General features: G+C 46.3%; 1 protein-coding gene across 1 annotated transcript in view; it reads right to left on the bottom strand.

Annotated features, from left to right (window-relative positions):
* Window positions 1-15,862, bottom strand: part of TEK (TEK receptor tyrosine kinase) — a 48,983-nt gene extending 33,121 nt beyond the window's left edge. The window contains exons 1-2 of the mRNA XM_081176194.1: window positions 15,513-15,862; window positions 855-1,166 (exon numbers count right to left, since the gene is read on the bottom strand). Of these exons, the coding sequence (XP_081032320.1) occupies window positions 855-1,166; window positions 15,513-15,585 (385 nt within the window). The 5' untranslated portion in view covers window positions 15,586-15,862. The remainder of the gene's footprint in view (window positions 1-854; window positions 1,167-15,512) is intronic.
* Window positions 15,863-16,368: the final 506 nt, after the last annotated feature.

The following is a 16,368-nucleotide window of genomic DNA, read 5'->3' as shown; positions in this document are numbered from 1 at the left end:
GAAACAAAGCTTTTCATAATACTCCAACAACTGAAAAGGGTTTCCAGCTACTTAGTTTTGTCAAGGGTTCCAGGAAGTTTCAGAACTCTTCTACTTCAAAACTTTTAATTTATCATGGACCTTTGATGAGCTTGTGTTGATCACGTCCATTTGCATAAGATTGCTAGCTCCCGTAATTTAATGTCTAGGGATGACTCGGTCTAAAGATTTGTCTCGTCTTCCAATACTCAGGCTGCAATTCTTTTGCCACTTACCTGGGAGTAAGGCCCATTTGACTCAATTGAACTAATTTCTGAGTAGAGGAGGACTGTGTATTATCCATCTGATTTGCTCCAGGAAGGTCCCTCTTTTCTTTAGGATGTCCCTATTTTCACTGGAGAAATGTTGGAAGGTATGTCCTTCCCTGTCTCTCAGTCTCTCAGCTACAAATTTTAAGTTCAAAGTCTCGGTCTCTCTGTTTTAGAGGAGAGCCTAGGTCTACGCCTCTTTGTCCAGACTGTTAGATGCTCCAGCACTGTTTCTGACTGGTTCCAGCAAATCTGAATATGAAAATTTAGGGAAATAAGCTTGCAGGAATATGCAGGTGCCCCATATGGGGATCAAACCTGCAACCTTGGTGTTACCAGCACCATGATCTAACCAACTGAGCTATGGGCTAGCAGTCAAGGCTAGGCCTCTAGCCCTTGATAAAATGCACCATTCCCATCCCAAAGCTAAACTGGCACTCTTCAAAAGAACCACGAGAAGCACCTTATCCTATTTAGAATTAATATTTGCCCATGGGTAACTACGGTTATCTATTTAGAGTCTATTTTCAAGCATGACACACCTTTTTTTGCAAATGCATAAGGTACCTGTTTGTTGCATCTTCATCGTATGTACCCTCATTGCTTTCTCTTTGAATTTTCCTTCACAGAAATACGCTCCGATGCTTTCGCCGGATTTTTCCCTTGGCCATACCACTTTCTTGGCTGCCCCTCTCGCCTCGTCTTCAGCCACGGCCAGGGGGTACGGGTGCTGGCCCATCAAGGCCTCATAGTCTCTCCCAATGGTGATCGAGTCCCGAGAACGCCATCTCGAGGTGATGCAGGTCAGCGACGTCTCTGAATCAGCCACGGTAGGGAGGGAATTGATCAGTATCAAGTCAAATGCTCCTTCCACATTACCTGGCAAAGAAAGGGGAAAGTTTGTTATTAAATTTCAAAGCACAGTCCGTTCTCTAACCGAGCTGCCAAACGGCTCCAGTGCTGGTGAAACTTTCTTGAGAACATCACAGGTACTTACCAATCAGCACTGTGCACAGCCGGCTTCTGCTGCAATGTCTGTGTTAATTGAGGTTGTTTCTGGAGAGATCCTGCTCTGCCCCAGCAAGGTATGTCAAGTGTGCTTCCAGCTAATATGTGATTTTGAATGCGCTGGGTAGTAAAGCATGTGATTACTCTTTGGTTTCACCTTTATGTTTAGAGTCAGCTGCACTCTGCATATGCGCAGTGGAACCTCCATAGGACCAAACTAAGTTTGGTCAAGTTTTCAAAGAGCTTCCTGAGTTATAGAAGTAATGCGCTAAGATGCAGAATACGAAGAAAGCCAGGGTTTCCCATAGGTTTTTAACATGTGCACTTTGGCTCTCTATCAAAGGGAGCGGGGCACATTTATGTATCAGCGTTTTTCCACTAGGGTAGGATGAAGCACATTGAAACACACTTATACTGGCAACTCCCAATGAGATTGTCACAATCACACTCTTTGAACAGATAGCTATGCATTACCTAATGGACAAAGAAAGCCTTCGGAAAAGAACATGCATAGTCAATTAATATATTAATGCTTTCTACAGAAATGATTGCTGAAAGAAATGCCTCTCATCTTACGTTAATGGAAATACTTCTTTTATTGAAGTTATGTCTCTTAAAGTCTTCTTTGCTGCTGGGTTATTCCTACTATTTACTAGCAATGGGGCAAATTCAGAATGGATTAGCAAATGAAAGGGGAAGATTCAATATATTTGCCCTTGTGGCATCTGAAAGGTAAAAGGTAAAACACCCCTGGATGGTTAAGTCCAGCCAAAGGTGACTGTGGGCTTGTGGGCCTCATCTCGCTTTCAGGCCGAGGGAGACAGCGTTTGTCCACAGACAGCTTTCTGGGTCATGTGGCCAGCAGAACTAAACCACTTCTGACGCAATGGGACACTGATGGAAACCAGAGCGCACGGAAACACCGTTTACCTTCCCGCTGCAGTGGTACCTATTTATCTACTTGCACTGGTGTGCTTTCGAACTGCTAGGTTGGCAGGAGCTGGGACAGAGCCATGGGAGCGCTCACTCTGTCTCGGGGATTCAAACCGCTGACCTTCCAATTGGTTAGTCCGGCTGCTTCTGCTGCCGAGAGGGAGGTGTTCCAGCATGTGGCATTACCTCTCTTCTTCCCTGCCCTCAGATGAGTGGCAACGATTTGGGGAGCTCCCCGGCTCCTGCTGCAGCTGGGGAGTTCCTCTGTGCCACATTGCCAGCTGGCTTCCCCTGCCCCCCAGGGATAAGTCGAGCTGCAACGATGTGAGGAGCGCCCTGGCTCTCACCGAGCCTCTAAAATGAACCCTACAGTGTGCAAATGGTTCGTTGCAAGCACAGTTAACACCTCGTTAATGTAACCATAGTCCACCCTCCAATAAAACATTTCCTTCCTTTCTTACAGGGTTAATGTGCCCTTCTGAATTGCATCCCAGGCAAAAAAAACCTTCAAGAGTTGAAACTTTCCCAATCATTGTATAGCCATGCTGCAAAAAGCTAAAGCTGAAACACAGCGGTACCTCGGAAGTCGAACGGAATCTGTTCCGGAAGTCCATTCGACTTCCAAAATGTTCAAAAACCAAGGCACAGCTTCCGAGTGGATGCAGGAAGCTCCTGTAGCCAATCGGAAGCTGTGGAAGCCACGTCAGATATTTGGTTTGCAAAGAACGTTTGCAAACCGGTACAACTGTATATATTTGTGCCCATGACACAGCTGTTTAGCAGGCAGCTGTTTTAACACACTTGATTAAAATATGTTGACCCGAGAGCACTGAAGTGCATTGTGGGTATCTCTCCTGCTCCAGACTCCACACTCTTAAAAAGCTTGCAACTTTAAATGCTCTAATGCCCGTGGGAAAGTTACCATCACTTTTGGGGGCTTCCAAGGCAGCATTCTTGCTTTAATACCTTGATTTCACTTCAGCCAGCTAGCAAGCTCAGACACGTCACTTGGTGTCCTACTCATTCATTTATCCCATATGTTTTGCGCATTGGGATTTTATCAGGAACGTGGAGCAAAACGACCTGAATTCAGAACAAACCCACAGGGAGAGCTAGGAGACAACTGTCTGCAAAACGCTGAAGCTCCTCTGTGTCTCCTTCAAACAGACCTTTGATACCAGCTGTTCTTTCTGTCCTTTCACCTCTCTATGAAGACAATTTGCCACTTAAGGAATAAGGATTTGAATGAAAGAGTCCAACCACCTCCATATCCTCCAACATTTCTCTGATGAAAATAGAGATGTCCTAAGGAAAAGCGTGACATCCTGGGAACAAATCGGAAACCGAGGCGGCTTCTGTAAATCTGAGGCTGTTCCTGGAAAAGAGGGACACTCGGAGGGTCTGCACCTCAACTTGATAATAATACTGGAATCACACTTGAGATCATGCCACAGCTACACATCTTACCTGATCAGACAATTTTATGAGGTAAAAGGTAAAGGTAAAGGACCCCTGGGCAGTTAAGTCCAATCAAAGGTGACTATGGGGTTGTGGCGCTCATCTCACTTTCAGGCCGAGGGAGCCGGCGTTTGTCAACTGACAGCTTTCCGGGTCATGTGGCCAGCAGGACTAAATCACTTCTGGCGCAACGGGACACCGTGACGGAAACCAGAGCGCACGGAAACGCTGTTTACCTTCTTGCCACAGTGGTACCTATTTATCTACTTGCACTGGTGTGCTTTTGAAATGCTAGGTTGGCAGGAACTGGGACAGAGCAATGGGAGCTCACCCTGTCACAGGGATTCGAACCGCCAACCTTCCAGTCAGCAAGCCCAAGAGGCTCAGTGGTTTAGAAGAAGAAGAAGAAGAGTTTGGATTTGATATCCCGCCTTTCACTCCCTTTAAGAAGTCTCAAAGCGGCTAACATTCTCCTTTCCCTTCCTCCCCCACAACAAACACTCTGTGAGGTGAGTGGGGCTGAGAGACTTCACAGAAGTGTGACTGGCCCAAGGTCACCCAGCAGCTGCATGTGGAGGAGCGGAGACACGAACCCGGTTTCCCAGATTACGTGACTACCGCTCTTAACCACTACACCACACTGGCTCTCTGGTTTAGACCACACTGGTTTAGACCACAGTGCCACCGGTGTCCCTTTTTATGAGGCACACACACACACACACACACACACACACACACACACACACACACACTATACCTTGTCCTTGTAAATCCAGTTCACTGAATACCTAGATTCAAGGCCATTATCCTGTTTTAGAACTTTGACCTTGATCCTCTTGTCAGGGTTCCACGTTCCACGCATATTGTGGCGCTATATGAAAACCACTTGCTTCTCCAAGTATAATTTGCCACTCTTACTGCCTTCCAGTTCCAGAACACACGACGATGTCCCCCACCCAAAGAGATTGCTGACTCCGTTTCTGTCTTGGTACGTCCACATGTTCTGCTCACTTCCTAGGAAGTACCGTATTTGGGATTCAGTTACAGATAGGTAGCCGTGTTGGTCTGCCATAGTCAAAATAAAAAAAAATCCTTCCTGTAGCACCTTAAAGACCAACTAAGTTAGTTCTTGGTATAAGCTTTCGTGTGCATGCACACTTCTTCAGATACACTGAAACAGAAGTTGCCAGATCCTTCTATATAGTGAGAAGGTGGGGAGGGGTATTACTCAGAAGGGTGATGGGAATTGGAGATTGGCAGATAGCTGAGATGTGCCTGTTGACGACTCTTAACGACTGTAATAGGTCTTACAGGAAAAGGCAAGGGGTGAGAAGGTGAGAAATGGCTTAGTCATGTATAATGAGATAAGAATCCAATGTCTCTGTTCAGACCAGGTCTCTCCATTGTTTTAAGTTTGGTAATGAGTTGCAATTCAGCAGCTTCTCTTTCCAGTCTATTTCTGAAATTCCTTTGTAGTAAAACAGCTACTTTGAGATCTTGTATAGAATGTCCTGGGAGATTGAAGTGTTCTCCTACTGGTTTCTCTGTTTTGTGATTCTTGATGTCAGATTTATGTCCGTTTATTCTTTGGCGTAAGGTTTGGCCTGTTTGTCCAATATAGAGAGCTGAAGGACACTGTTGGCATTTGATGGCATACACAATGTTAGACGATGAGCAATTAAATAGTCCCGAGATGGTATGTGTGATGTTGTTGGGGCCAGTAATGGTGTTGTCCGGTATTTGGGATTGGCAGAGCTGAGGCATTCGGTCACAGAAAACCTGGCCGATTGATTCACACACCAGTTCACTATGTCGGCAGGTAATGCTGAAGACCAAATGAGAGAACCATGCCTATGCCCCTCTATTTGAATACCAGGGACAAACTGCCAATGCTTGGTCAAGCAGTATTCCCTATTTATAATGGAGAGCATTGCCCATAGTTCACCAATTTGCCTCCAGTGTGAAAATAGCTTAAGCTCAGAAAATATCCCAGCCATAAAAAAAACATGTTTTGTGTGTGTGTGTGTGTGCGCGTACGTGCAACTCACAAAATAAAATTATGGAACACAATCACGCTGCCTAAGAAACTGTTGACATGTTTTTGCAGAATAATCATTAAGTTTCCTTTCTAACTTCACATTTCCTCCCTATCAGCTTTGTATGGAAGGTGGAACAGATTACAACTTTCCAAGAGAGATAACAGACAGGGCTTTAAAATTATTATTTTCCCCCGTTGAAACAGTCCCCTATTTAGCTCGCCTCTTGTGTAGCCTCTTGATTTTGCTAAGTGGAGCAAAGTTGCAAACAGCATTTCCTTTTGCTCTTAGTTCCTTTTGCCCTGATATATTTTTCCTCTTTTGGTTTTGCTTTCTAGGCTTTTAGGTACTTTTGTGTGGTGCTGTAGAATTGTTACTGGAAATCGACGTGGCTACGTTTGAGAATGATTGTTATGCATTACTTTATCTAAAAGTGACTGGCCTGAGTCTCATGCGTGTGACTGAGAGGGGAGGGTTTCGGTTACTTTTTGAAGTATCATTTCATATTCAGGTAAATGTTGTTGCACTACAAATCCCATCATTCCCGACCACAGGCCATGCTGGCTGGAATTGATGGGGCATGTAGTCCAACATATGGAGGGGCACAGGTCCCCTACCCCTATTTTCATGGATAAAATTGTTTGAACTTGGGCATGATACTCCCAATCTGGGCATGCATATAAAATCAATGCAAGACAATAGTTCACACTAACTTTTCCATGTAAAAGTGAATTGTTGTGTAGGGAGGCCTCCCAGGCATTTTTGCTGTAGCACCACAATTAAGGCACTGGAAGGCCACAAAACTGAGTAACTAGTGAGATTCAGAACAAAACTCCCTGGTCCTGAATGGGGCAACTATTGCCCCTGAAGGACCAGGTGTGCAGCCTGGGAGTCATTTTGGAGTCACAGCTGTCCATGGAGGCACAGGTCCATTTTGTGTCCAGGGCAGCTGTCTACCTACCAGCTCCATCTGGTACGCAGGATGAGACCTGCCTGCCCGTGGACTCTCTTGCCAGAGGTGTGCATACTCTGGTTATCTCCCGTTTGGACTATTGCAATGTGCTCTACGTGGGGCTACCTTTGAAGGTGACCCGGAAAGTTCCGAAATGCGGCAGTTCCGAAATCCGGCAGTTAGACTGGTGACTGGGAGCGGCCGCCGAGACCACATAACACCGGTCCCAAAGGACCTAAACTGGCTCCCAGTACGTTTCTGAGCATAATTCAAAGCGTTGGTGCTGACCTTTAAACAGCCTCGGTCCTGTATACCTGAAGGAGCATCTCCACCCCCATCGTTCTGCCTGGACACTGAGGTCCAGTGCTGAGGGCCTTCTGGTGGTTCCCTCACTGCGAGAAGCCAAGTTACAGGGAACCAGGCAGAGGGCCTTCTCGGTAGTGGCACCCGCCTTGTGGAACACCCTCCCACCAGATGTCAAAGAACTAAACAACTACATTACATTTAGAAGACATCTGAAGGCAGCCCTGTTTAGGGAAGTTTTTAATGACTGATGGTTTAATGTATTTTTAATCTTCTGTTGGAAGCTGCCCAGAGTGGCTGGGGAAACCCAGCCAGATGAGCGGGGTAGAAACAACAACAACAACAACAACAACAACAACAACAACAACAACAACAACAACAACAACAACTTGAAAAGAAACTCTTGCATGGGCTGGTTGAGAAACCCCCTCAGTGAATATTCAAATCCCCCCAACAGATACAGTTGTCTGAGCCAATCTGAAAAACGTCAATATCTAGATAATATAGCCAATCCATGATCCAGAAAATTGGAGTATTATTATTCTCATATGGTTGCTGTGTACTGAAGAGACAAATCAGGCCTTCTTTTCACCTGGAACTCACCTGAACGCATTTCCGTCACCTCTCAGGTGGGCACCGTTGCCATTATAAGAGAACAAGGAAAGTGATCGTAGGGAGTTTTGCCCAGTGGCATTGTGGGCACCTACAATGCGTCCGGGGGTGCGTGTATCCGGGGGGCAAGGCTCAGAGTGTGGAGGGTGAATGGAGCCCGTGCCCAGCCCATGCTGCCACCAGCCCACCACCACCAAGTGGGGCCGCACTGTGCCCCTTCTCGCCCACAGCCCTTGGTGAGCATAACTCACATGCACCCAAAGGACACACTCATGCTGCCTTGTGATGCTGAGAGGCTGTGGGAGGAGGGAGGGCACATGCTTGTCGCATCCTCCTCAGCCAGCCCTGCGGCATTGCAAAATGGCGTGGGTCTGGCAGGGCAGCAAAGAGTAAAATATCCCCCACAAAGGTACTCCTGGCCACTGCCCCGCTGGCCTTCCCCAAGCGATGCCACTGGTTCCGGCACCTCTTTTTCTAGAAAAATAGCACTGAGCTGAATCAACCTATACCTTCAGTGGTGTTGTCAGGAGGTAAAAAGGTAAAGGAAAATGACCCCTGGACAGTTAAGACCAGTCAAAGGTTTGGTTTTTGTAATGTATCACCACTTAGGGTAACGATCAAGGTTTTAAGTAAGTTACAAGCAAAACCAATTTCGATACAGGAATGTTTAGGGGAGGGGAATAATCATTTCCCATTTTGCGAGTCCCGTGTTAACAGTTTTGTGTGACACCTTTAAGATTAACCAGTTTGAAACGGGAAACGCCCATCAAACTGTATTTGAAAGGGGTAAAGGTAAAGGTACCCTTGACTGTTAGGTCCAGTCGCGGATGACTCTGGGGTTGCACACTCATCTCTCTCTATAGGCCGAGGGAGCTGGCGTTTGTCCACAGACAGCTTTCTGGGTCATGTGGCCAGCATGACTAAACCGCTTCTGGCACAACGGGACACCGTGACGGAAACCAGAGCGCATGGAAACGCTGTTTACCTTCCCACTGCAGGGGTACCTATTTATCTACTTGCACTGGCATGCTTTCAGACTGCTAGGTTGGCAGGAGCTGGGACAGAGCAACGGGAGCTCACCCCGTCGCGGGGATTCGAACCGCCGACCTTCTGATTGGGAAGCCCAAGAGGCTCAGTGGTTGAGAACACAGCACCACCCGCGTCCCTCAGGAGGATAGGGCTGTGGACAATATGTCCTGGGCTCCACCCAACAGAATATGCAGGGTGGTCTCCCAAATGCAGTAGGGTTAGCTTACCACATTTTGAAGCATGCAAGACAATACACATTGCTACCTACCCAAGGGAGGAGGTGTCAAGCCACTGTCAAAAACTGAGTATCATGCATCGAAAGAACGCATGAGGGGGCTTGAGGAACCACGTAGGCTAGCGGTGCCCCCTCATCATGCATTTGGAGGGTGTGTGCATAATTTCACACAGAGATTCCCTTTGGAGGGTGTGTGGGCAGCCGTCGGGGGGCTTTCTCATTGTGCCTGGTGAGAAAAGGCCTAGGGTTATGCAGGTCTGTGACCCCCGCCCTCATGCATTCGTTAAATTTACTAACGTCTTGTTTGAACCCCCCTACCCATGGGGTTGTGGTGCTTGTGTGACCCTGATTCAAAATTAAGAGAGAATTGCTTGTGCAATAGCCTTGTGACATGTGGAGATTTCAAATAACATATTTAACGTTTTCTGTGGAGGGAAAACGTTGCATACTATTTTTTAAAAATGGCATACAGTGGTACCTCAGGTTAAGTACTTAATTCGTTCCGGAGGTCCGTACTTAACCTGAAACTGTTCTTAACCTGAAGCACCACTTTAGCTAATGGGGCCTCCCACTGTTGCCGTGCTGCCGGAGCACGATTTCTGTTCTCATCTTGAAGCAAAGTTCTTAACCCAAGGTACTATTTCTGGGTTAGTGGAGTATGTAACCTGAAGTGTCTGTAACCTGAAGCGTATGTAACCTGAGGTACCACTGTACCGTTATAAAATATGGATATGCAATATGAATATATTGTGCAAAGGTGTCTATCTGAGTCATAGTTTGCCCAGTCTGTTTGCCGGGACTGCTGTTGTTTTGGCTAAGGCTACAATGATATGCACATTTACTAGGAAGTAAGTCTCTGTGAACACAGTGGTGTATACTGTACTTCTCTGTAAGCAGGTTTAAGATCAGGCTGAAAGATAAGCTGCCTTGTTGTGTTAATTGTCTGAGGGAACTGACATGCAATGCACCATGGGTCCGCCTTTCCCTGGTGTTGCGTGGCTTTCCTGCCCCCCAACAGCTGTGTGTTGAGTGTGGACAACTGAGCAGGGGAACCCTGTTAATACAGACCTTTCTGTACATGAAATATTCAGTGGAAGCTGGAGCACCGATGGTGCAAGACTTATACAAAAGCCTATGCACGAAGAGCTGCACGTACAGAGGTCCATATATCCAATGCATGGGGCATGACTGCCCACTGAGCCTCTTGGGCTTGCTGATCAGAAGGTCGGCAGTTCAAATCCACGCAACAGAGTGAGCTCCCATTGCTCTGTCCCAGCTCCTGTCAACCTAGCAGTTCGAAAGCACACCAGTGCAAGTAGATAAGTAGGTACCACTGCAGCGGGAAGGTAAACAGCGTTTCCATGAGCTCTGGTTTCCATAATGGTGTCCCTTTGCGCCAGAAGCAGTTTAGTCATGCTGGCCACATGACCCGGAAAGCTGTCTGTGAACAAAAGCCAGCTCCCTCGGCCTGAAAGCGAGATGAATGTCGCAACCCCATCGCCGCCTTTGACTGGACTTAACTGTCCAGGGGTCTTTTACCTTTACCTTTTGCCTTCACATAATTCATTTATGAAGATGGCTAAAGTGTAACTGTGTTCGCTTACAGTTGCAGATAGGTAGCTGTGTTGGTCTGCCATAGTCAAAATAAAAAAATTCCTTCCAGTAGCACCTTAAAGACCAACTAAGTTAGTTCTTGGTATGAGCTTTCGTGTGTATCTGAAGAAGTGTGCATGCACACGAAAGCTCATACCAAGAACTAACTTAGTTGGTCTTTAAGGTGCTACTGGAAGGAATTTTTTTATTTTGTGTTTGCTTAGTGACAACTACTGGTTCCTTGCCTTCCTAATTCTCCCACCACTATCAAATATAGGAAGCAAATGTTGTTGAAATGTGAGAGGGGGTTGAGGCTGGCAGAAGGCGGTCTCTGAGGCAGCCCCTAATCTGTGGAATTTCTTTCTTCACAGAGCTGTGCCTGGTAATCTCATTGCATAGTTTTTGTCATATGCTGAATACCCACCTCTTTCACTTAGCCTGGGACACCCAAGAAAGGTATTTTTAAGCCATGGTCTCTCCTTCTGATTGTTATTTGTGTGTGTGTACATTTTAAAACTGATTTTAAAATGTATATTTATATTGTTGAAACCTTCCCTGGAACCTCATGGGACTTTATGGCAGGGTTAGAAACTCAGATATATAAGCTAGGTGCCAAATGGCTCCTTAAAACAGGGTTAGGGTTGCCAAAACGGAATGCCTCGTTGCCATTTTGAGGCCGGACGGCTCGAAAGTTGTATTTCTCAATACTGTGGTATACAGTGGCGTAGTGTGGGGGGTGCAGGGGGGCTGGCCGCACCGGACGCAACATCTGGGGGTTAGGGTTAGGGGGCGCAAATCCACGGGTTAGGGGGCGCAAATTACTTGCCTTGCCCTGGGTGCTGACAACCCACGCTACGCCACTGGTGGTATACCTCAGGTTAAGTCCTTAATTCGCTCCGGAGGGCCATTGTTAACCTGAAACTGTTCTTAACCTGAGGTACTACTTTAGCTAATGGGGCCTCCTGCTGCCACCACGCCGCCGGAGCACGATTTCTGTTCTCATCCTGAAGCAAAGTACTTAACCTGAAGCACTATTTCTGGGTTAGCGGAGTCTGTAACCTGAAGCGTATGTAACCCGAGGTACCACTGTATGACTTTTTGGCTCGTAAAATTCATTCGGATTGTGCCAATAAAATATAACAGATAGAATTCGGCAGGATGTGTTGCTGGTACAGTCAAACCTTGGTTGCCGAACCCCTCTGTTTTGGTACGTTTCGGCTCCTGAACGCAGAAAACCTGGAAGTAAATGCTCCGGTTTTCGAACGTTTTTGGAAGCCGAACGTCTGACGCAGCTTCCGCTTGAGTGCAGGAAGCTCCTGCAACCAATCGGAAGCCGCGCCTCCATTGTCGAACATTTCAGAAGCCAAACGGTCTTCCAGAACGGATTACGTTCGGCAACTGAGATTTGACTGTATGTGGAAATAGTCCAGATCCTAGGATCCCCAGGCATGCGACTCCAGATGGTGGAGACATCAGGCACTATCCTGGCACCCAGGTATCTTCACTTGGTTGCAGGTGGTTGAGCACCAGGTGCAAAATGCACCTGGCGCCTGGCTAATTTCGAACGCAGATTTATGGTGAAAGGCAGATAAGAAATCCTAGTAATAATAATATTGCTACATGTCGTGGCATACGGAGTTTAAACCAGCGGGTGGCGCTGTGGGTTAAACCACAGAGCCTAGGACTTGCCAATCACAAAGTCGGCGGTTCGAATCCCCGCGACAGGGTGAGCTCCCGTTGCTCGGTCCCAGCTCCTGCCAACCTAGCAGTTCGACAGCACCTCAAAGTGCAAGGAGATAAATAGGTACTGCTCCGGTGGGAAGGAAAATGGCGTTTCCGTGCGCTGCTCTGGTTTGCCAGAAGCGGCTTAGTCACGCTGGCCACATGACCCGGAAGCTGTACGCCGACTCCCTCAGCCAATAAAGCGAGATGAGCGCCGCAAACCCAGAGTCGGTCACGACTGGACCTAATGGTCAGGGGTCCCTTTACCCTTTACCTATGCTGGTAGATTTTGCATTCTGTTGCTTTCACATAATGGCTTCACTCGGCATTTAAGGGCATTTTTGTTTATCGGAGTTACACCTATGTCGGAATGGGGAATACATTCCTTCCTTTATTGCCTACAGCAGCAGTTTTTTTGGCAGATCTATGGGGTTACACAAGGAAAGGGAGGGAAAGCAATTTCTTTGGCAGCCGTGCTCGGAGGCCTTGTCCCCACCTTGGAACAAGGGTGGAGTTGATTTTCGCCTTCTGGGCAGTGGCAACACCCGCAAGAGACCTCCTCCCTTCTTTCCTTCCCCACCACCACTTGGGGGCAAGGTTAAGCGAGTTTTAAAAGCTCTGCCATTGACTCTCCTGCCTCTCCTGCTCAGGGGGAATGTCAATACTGTTTTCCTGGACTCCGCCTGTTGTATCTAAAGGAAGGCGTATTTGCATTGTCTTCCACGGCTCGCCCCAGGAAACATGATATCACACTTGAACAAAAGCGGGAAAGCTGACAGATCTATTGAGATGGGTGTGGCTACATAACACACCTAAAGCAGCTGAGCCGTGTGGATTGGCGGGTTTTCAGTGCTAGGGCTTCTCCTTGCCTTCATTCCTCTCCCATTCCCACCTATGCCTATGTAATTTTAAGGGCTAAATGTTGAGGTTTCAAGGACAGAGCCAATGGGACAATTACCAAAATAAGTATCTTCAGGGCAGCTGCTCATCATACAAGAGAAAAGATTCTCTCCGGGGGAGCAGAAGGGGTACAGTAGCTGTTGTTGTTTCATATAAAGAGCTGCAGGTGTGCTAAGTTCACTTAAAAAAACTAAATAAAGCTCCATTTATTCCAAAGAGGACCGAGTGGGAAAAATGGGGTGTGTCCTCCCCCCTGCTTTTATCATCACACTACCCCTGGATAGTACCTTAGGCTGAGAGAAAGACACAGAGATTGGCAAAGGTCACACAATGAACCTCATGGGTGCTGATCAGGATTCAAACCCAGCTCTCCGTGGTGGAAGTTTACCATTTGTCCAATACCCCACATGGAGTCTCAAAAAGTGCATTTCCTTTCTCCAAAACTGACTTCTGTTCAGACATATGGGCTTTCTGTATGCTGGCAGCTGGCCTTCTATAACGTTTTAACATACAACCTAACATGACACAAAGCATCCTACAATCTCTGCTTTCTCGTCTGTTCAATAGCAACTTTTTAGCCTGAATAAATTTGAGGCCTCACTAGATGCAGGGTCTCCTAACTCATTTGTGAATCACCAAGCAAGCTGCAAGCTAAGAACCGAGCATATTTAAACCTGTTGATTTTTAACAGGCTGAAATTCATCTCATTTTCTCTTGGATTGTACCCACTGTACAGATATTTACACAAAGACCATACTTGTGGAACCACTGTGTATTCAGACAGGTATGAAGGTTAGCATTTGTTACGGACTTTTCTGCCGTGTTTTCTCTTCAAGTGCTTGACGCTCAATGAAGCTAATGTGGGGATGATGTCCTAGTACTCTAAAGCCTTTGCCCACCTGGTGCCAGGTGACAAATTCCACCATTCCTGACCACTGGAGTCCAACAAAATCTAGAGGGCGCCAAGTTAGAGAAGGGCTGTTCTAGTAGTTCATCAGATACAGATTTTGTTGCTCCCAGAAGAACTGAATAGAAAGTTTTTGGAGGTGAACTCTAGACTCCTTTTTTTGTTATTTATAGCATGTTTTTTTTGTTATTTATAGCATGTTTTACAACCTAGTTTTCAAATTTCCTGAACCAACGCACAAGTATTCTTTTTAACAGAGGGGACTAGGTCATAATAGAAATATCATAAACACGGCAATGATTTTGGCATCAACCCTCCAGAGTAAATGGTTAGCAATAAGTGATGGCGTGTGAAAAAAAACTGCTCCCTCCCCTTCTTATTTCCCCTCACAAGCATACTGTGCAATGGGCTCCTCTTATTCCTATTGTACGGATGGACCAGTGAGGTAAGTAAAAACGTATTGGATAAACTCATTCAGTGAACCCATGGCTATGGAGGATTTGAACCCAGACCACCTGAGTCAACATGCTAGTTATCACAAGTTTCGCTCTACTTTTCTTATTCCACCTGCCTTGCTTCGCAAAGTTTTTCTTATAGTGCATCCCTATAAACAGCTCCTTTAAAAAGCCAAATTCAATGGGACTTAACTCCTGAGTGAGTATAAAATTGGTCCCATCTCAAGTTTGTTTAGGATTGCAGCCTTAATGTTGCAGTGTAGAAAGACTGCCTGGAGATAAAGGAAGTGAGCAATACTTGTGATAAACAGAGAAAAGGTAAAAGGAAAAGGAACAAGCTACATTTTCTCATTTTAAGTATCACTATCTTTGACTGAAGTAGCAAAACATCTCCAGGCATTAAAAGCTTGTGTTTAATTGCCAAGCACTAATTATAATAAATGCCACACTTTGCAGTTCTCACAAATCTATATAAACAATGGATGCTAACTCTGCCATTAAGCAGTGATTTAAATCCGTTTGTAATGTAAGCACTCACATTAAATGCATCTATCACAACAATGTTTCACCCCATTAGTGCCTAGATTCGCAAAGTGAAAGGGATGTAATGAGAGATTTCAAAAGTAAAAACACACCCTGATATTGTAGGTGTGTCAATTTTATTTGCAAAGCGCCCCGGGGAACAAAATTGGGAGTCCTTTTCTCAGCAAATTCTCAGACGGTTGATGTGCTACTTCTGAACCGAGTTAGGAACAGTCGCATTATGACCATCAATATCATCATTATCGAAAAGATTTATTACACCAATCTAAAATGTATATTGGACTCAAGCAAACACCTGCAAAGTTATCTGCCTGCACCCTCCCCGCAACAAATTCTCAAAAAATAATAACGTGACAGGCAGGAGTCCGTCATAACAATCTGCATCGCCGGGTGACTTCTCTGGAACAAAATGAACAGAAGATTCCAGGATCAAACGAGACAAGGGAAAAGGATTTTGCAATCTGACCTTTCCTTGGTGCATTACAGAAGTTCACTGACATCCTCTGACAGACCCTCCCAAGTAACTGAAGGAGTCTTACCTGAAAGCATGAAGCTGAACCCGCAGAAAACCAGAAGTGGCAAAACAGTCCCTGCTTTGCCAAGTATATCCATCCAGTTCACGGAATAACAGATGCCCCTTTCAGTGGTAAAAGACCCCTTAGTCGTTGCTCTTTGCTTGCATCGTCAGAGTGATGCTCGCCGGCCCAGGAAGCAACAAGTTAACTGCAAGACCGAGAGTGGGCTAAAACAAAACTCTGTGGCTGTCTGAGCAAGCAAAGGGAGTTTTAAGTTCCTTTTTCCTGTTTCCTCTGTAGATTAGGATGGGGAAAGGCAGGATCTTAAAGGCATTATGCATCAGCAGGATTCGAGAGGCTCTCTGCGAGCTCCATCCATCTCCTACATCTAAACACTTATCTGCAGCTCTGGGGAGCGGGAAAGAGGACTGCACTTTGAGAACCCCCAGCAGGTCACGGCCAGCGCTGTCAGAAACAATAGGGACATCCTCTAATAGGAAGAATTAAGAGAATAACAAGCCCCTCCGCCTATGTGTGGTATGTGAAAATGTGCCAGTCCACCTCCTCTTCTAATTACTCCCAGAGATACTATTCAAACTTTCAGGCCCCCATAAAAGGCTTTTAGGGTGGGGTAGAGAGGGGAAAAATCCTTTTGTTTTCTTGATTTATCTGTTTATAATGGCTACCTTCTGGGTTCTCGGGGGTCATTCGAGTCTCCAGAACCTGAACTGGAATCCCCCAGGGCTCTCATTGATGGTCAGGTTCTGTAAGAAGCAAAGCTGGCACCATACTTAGCAGTTCTTAGCTTTTCAGCTACCTGAGAGGGAAAAGTGGGTGGGGGGGGGGGTGCGAGATTGATTTTTTAAGGGCTAAGGGAGGG

This window comes from Podarcis bocagei (assembly GCF_964188305.1).
Source record: "Podarcis bocagei genome assembly, chromosome: 17".
NCBI classification, from domain to species: Eukaryota; Metazoa; Chordata; class Lepidosauria; order Squamata; family Lacertidae; genus Podarcis; species Podarcis bocagei.
Note: the sequence above shows the minus strand (reverse complement) of the source record. Positions and strands in the feature narration are given on the sequence as shown.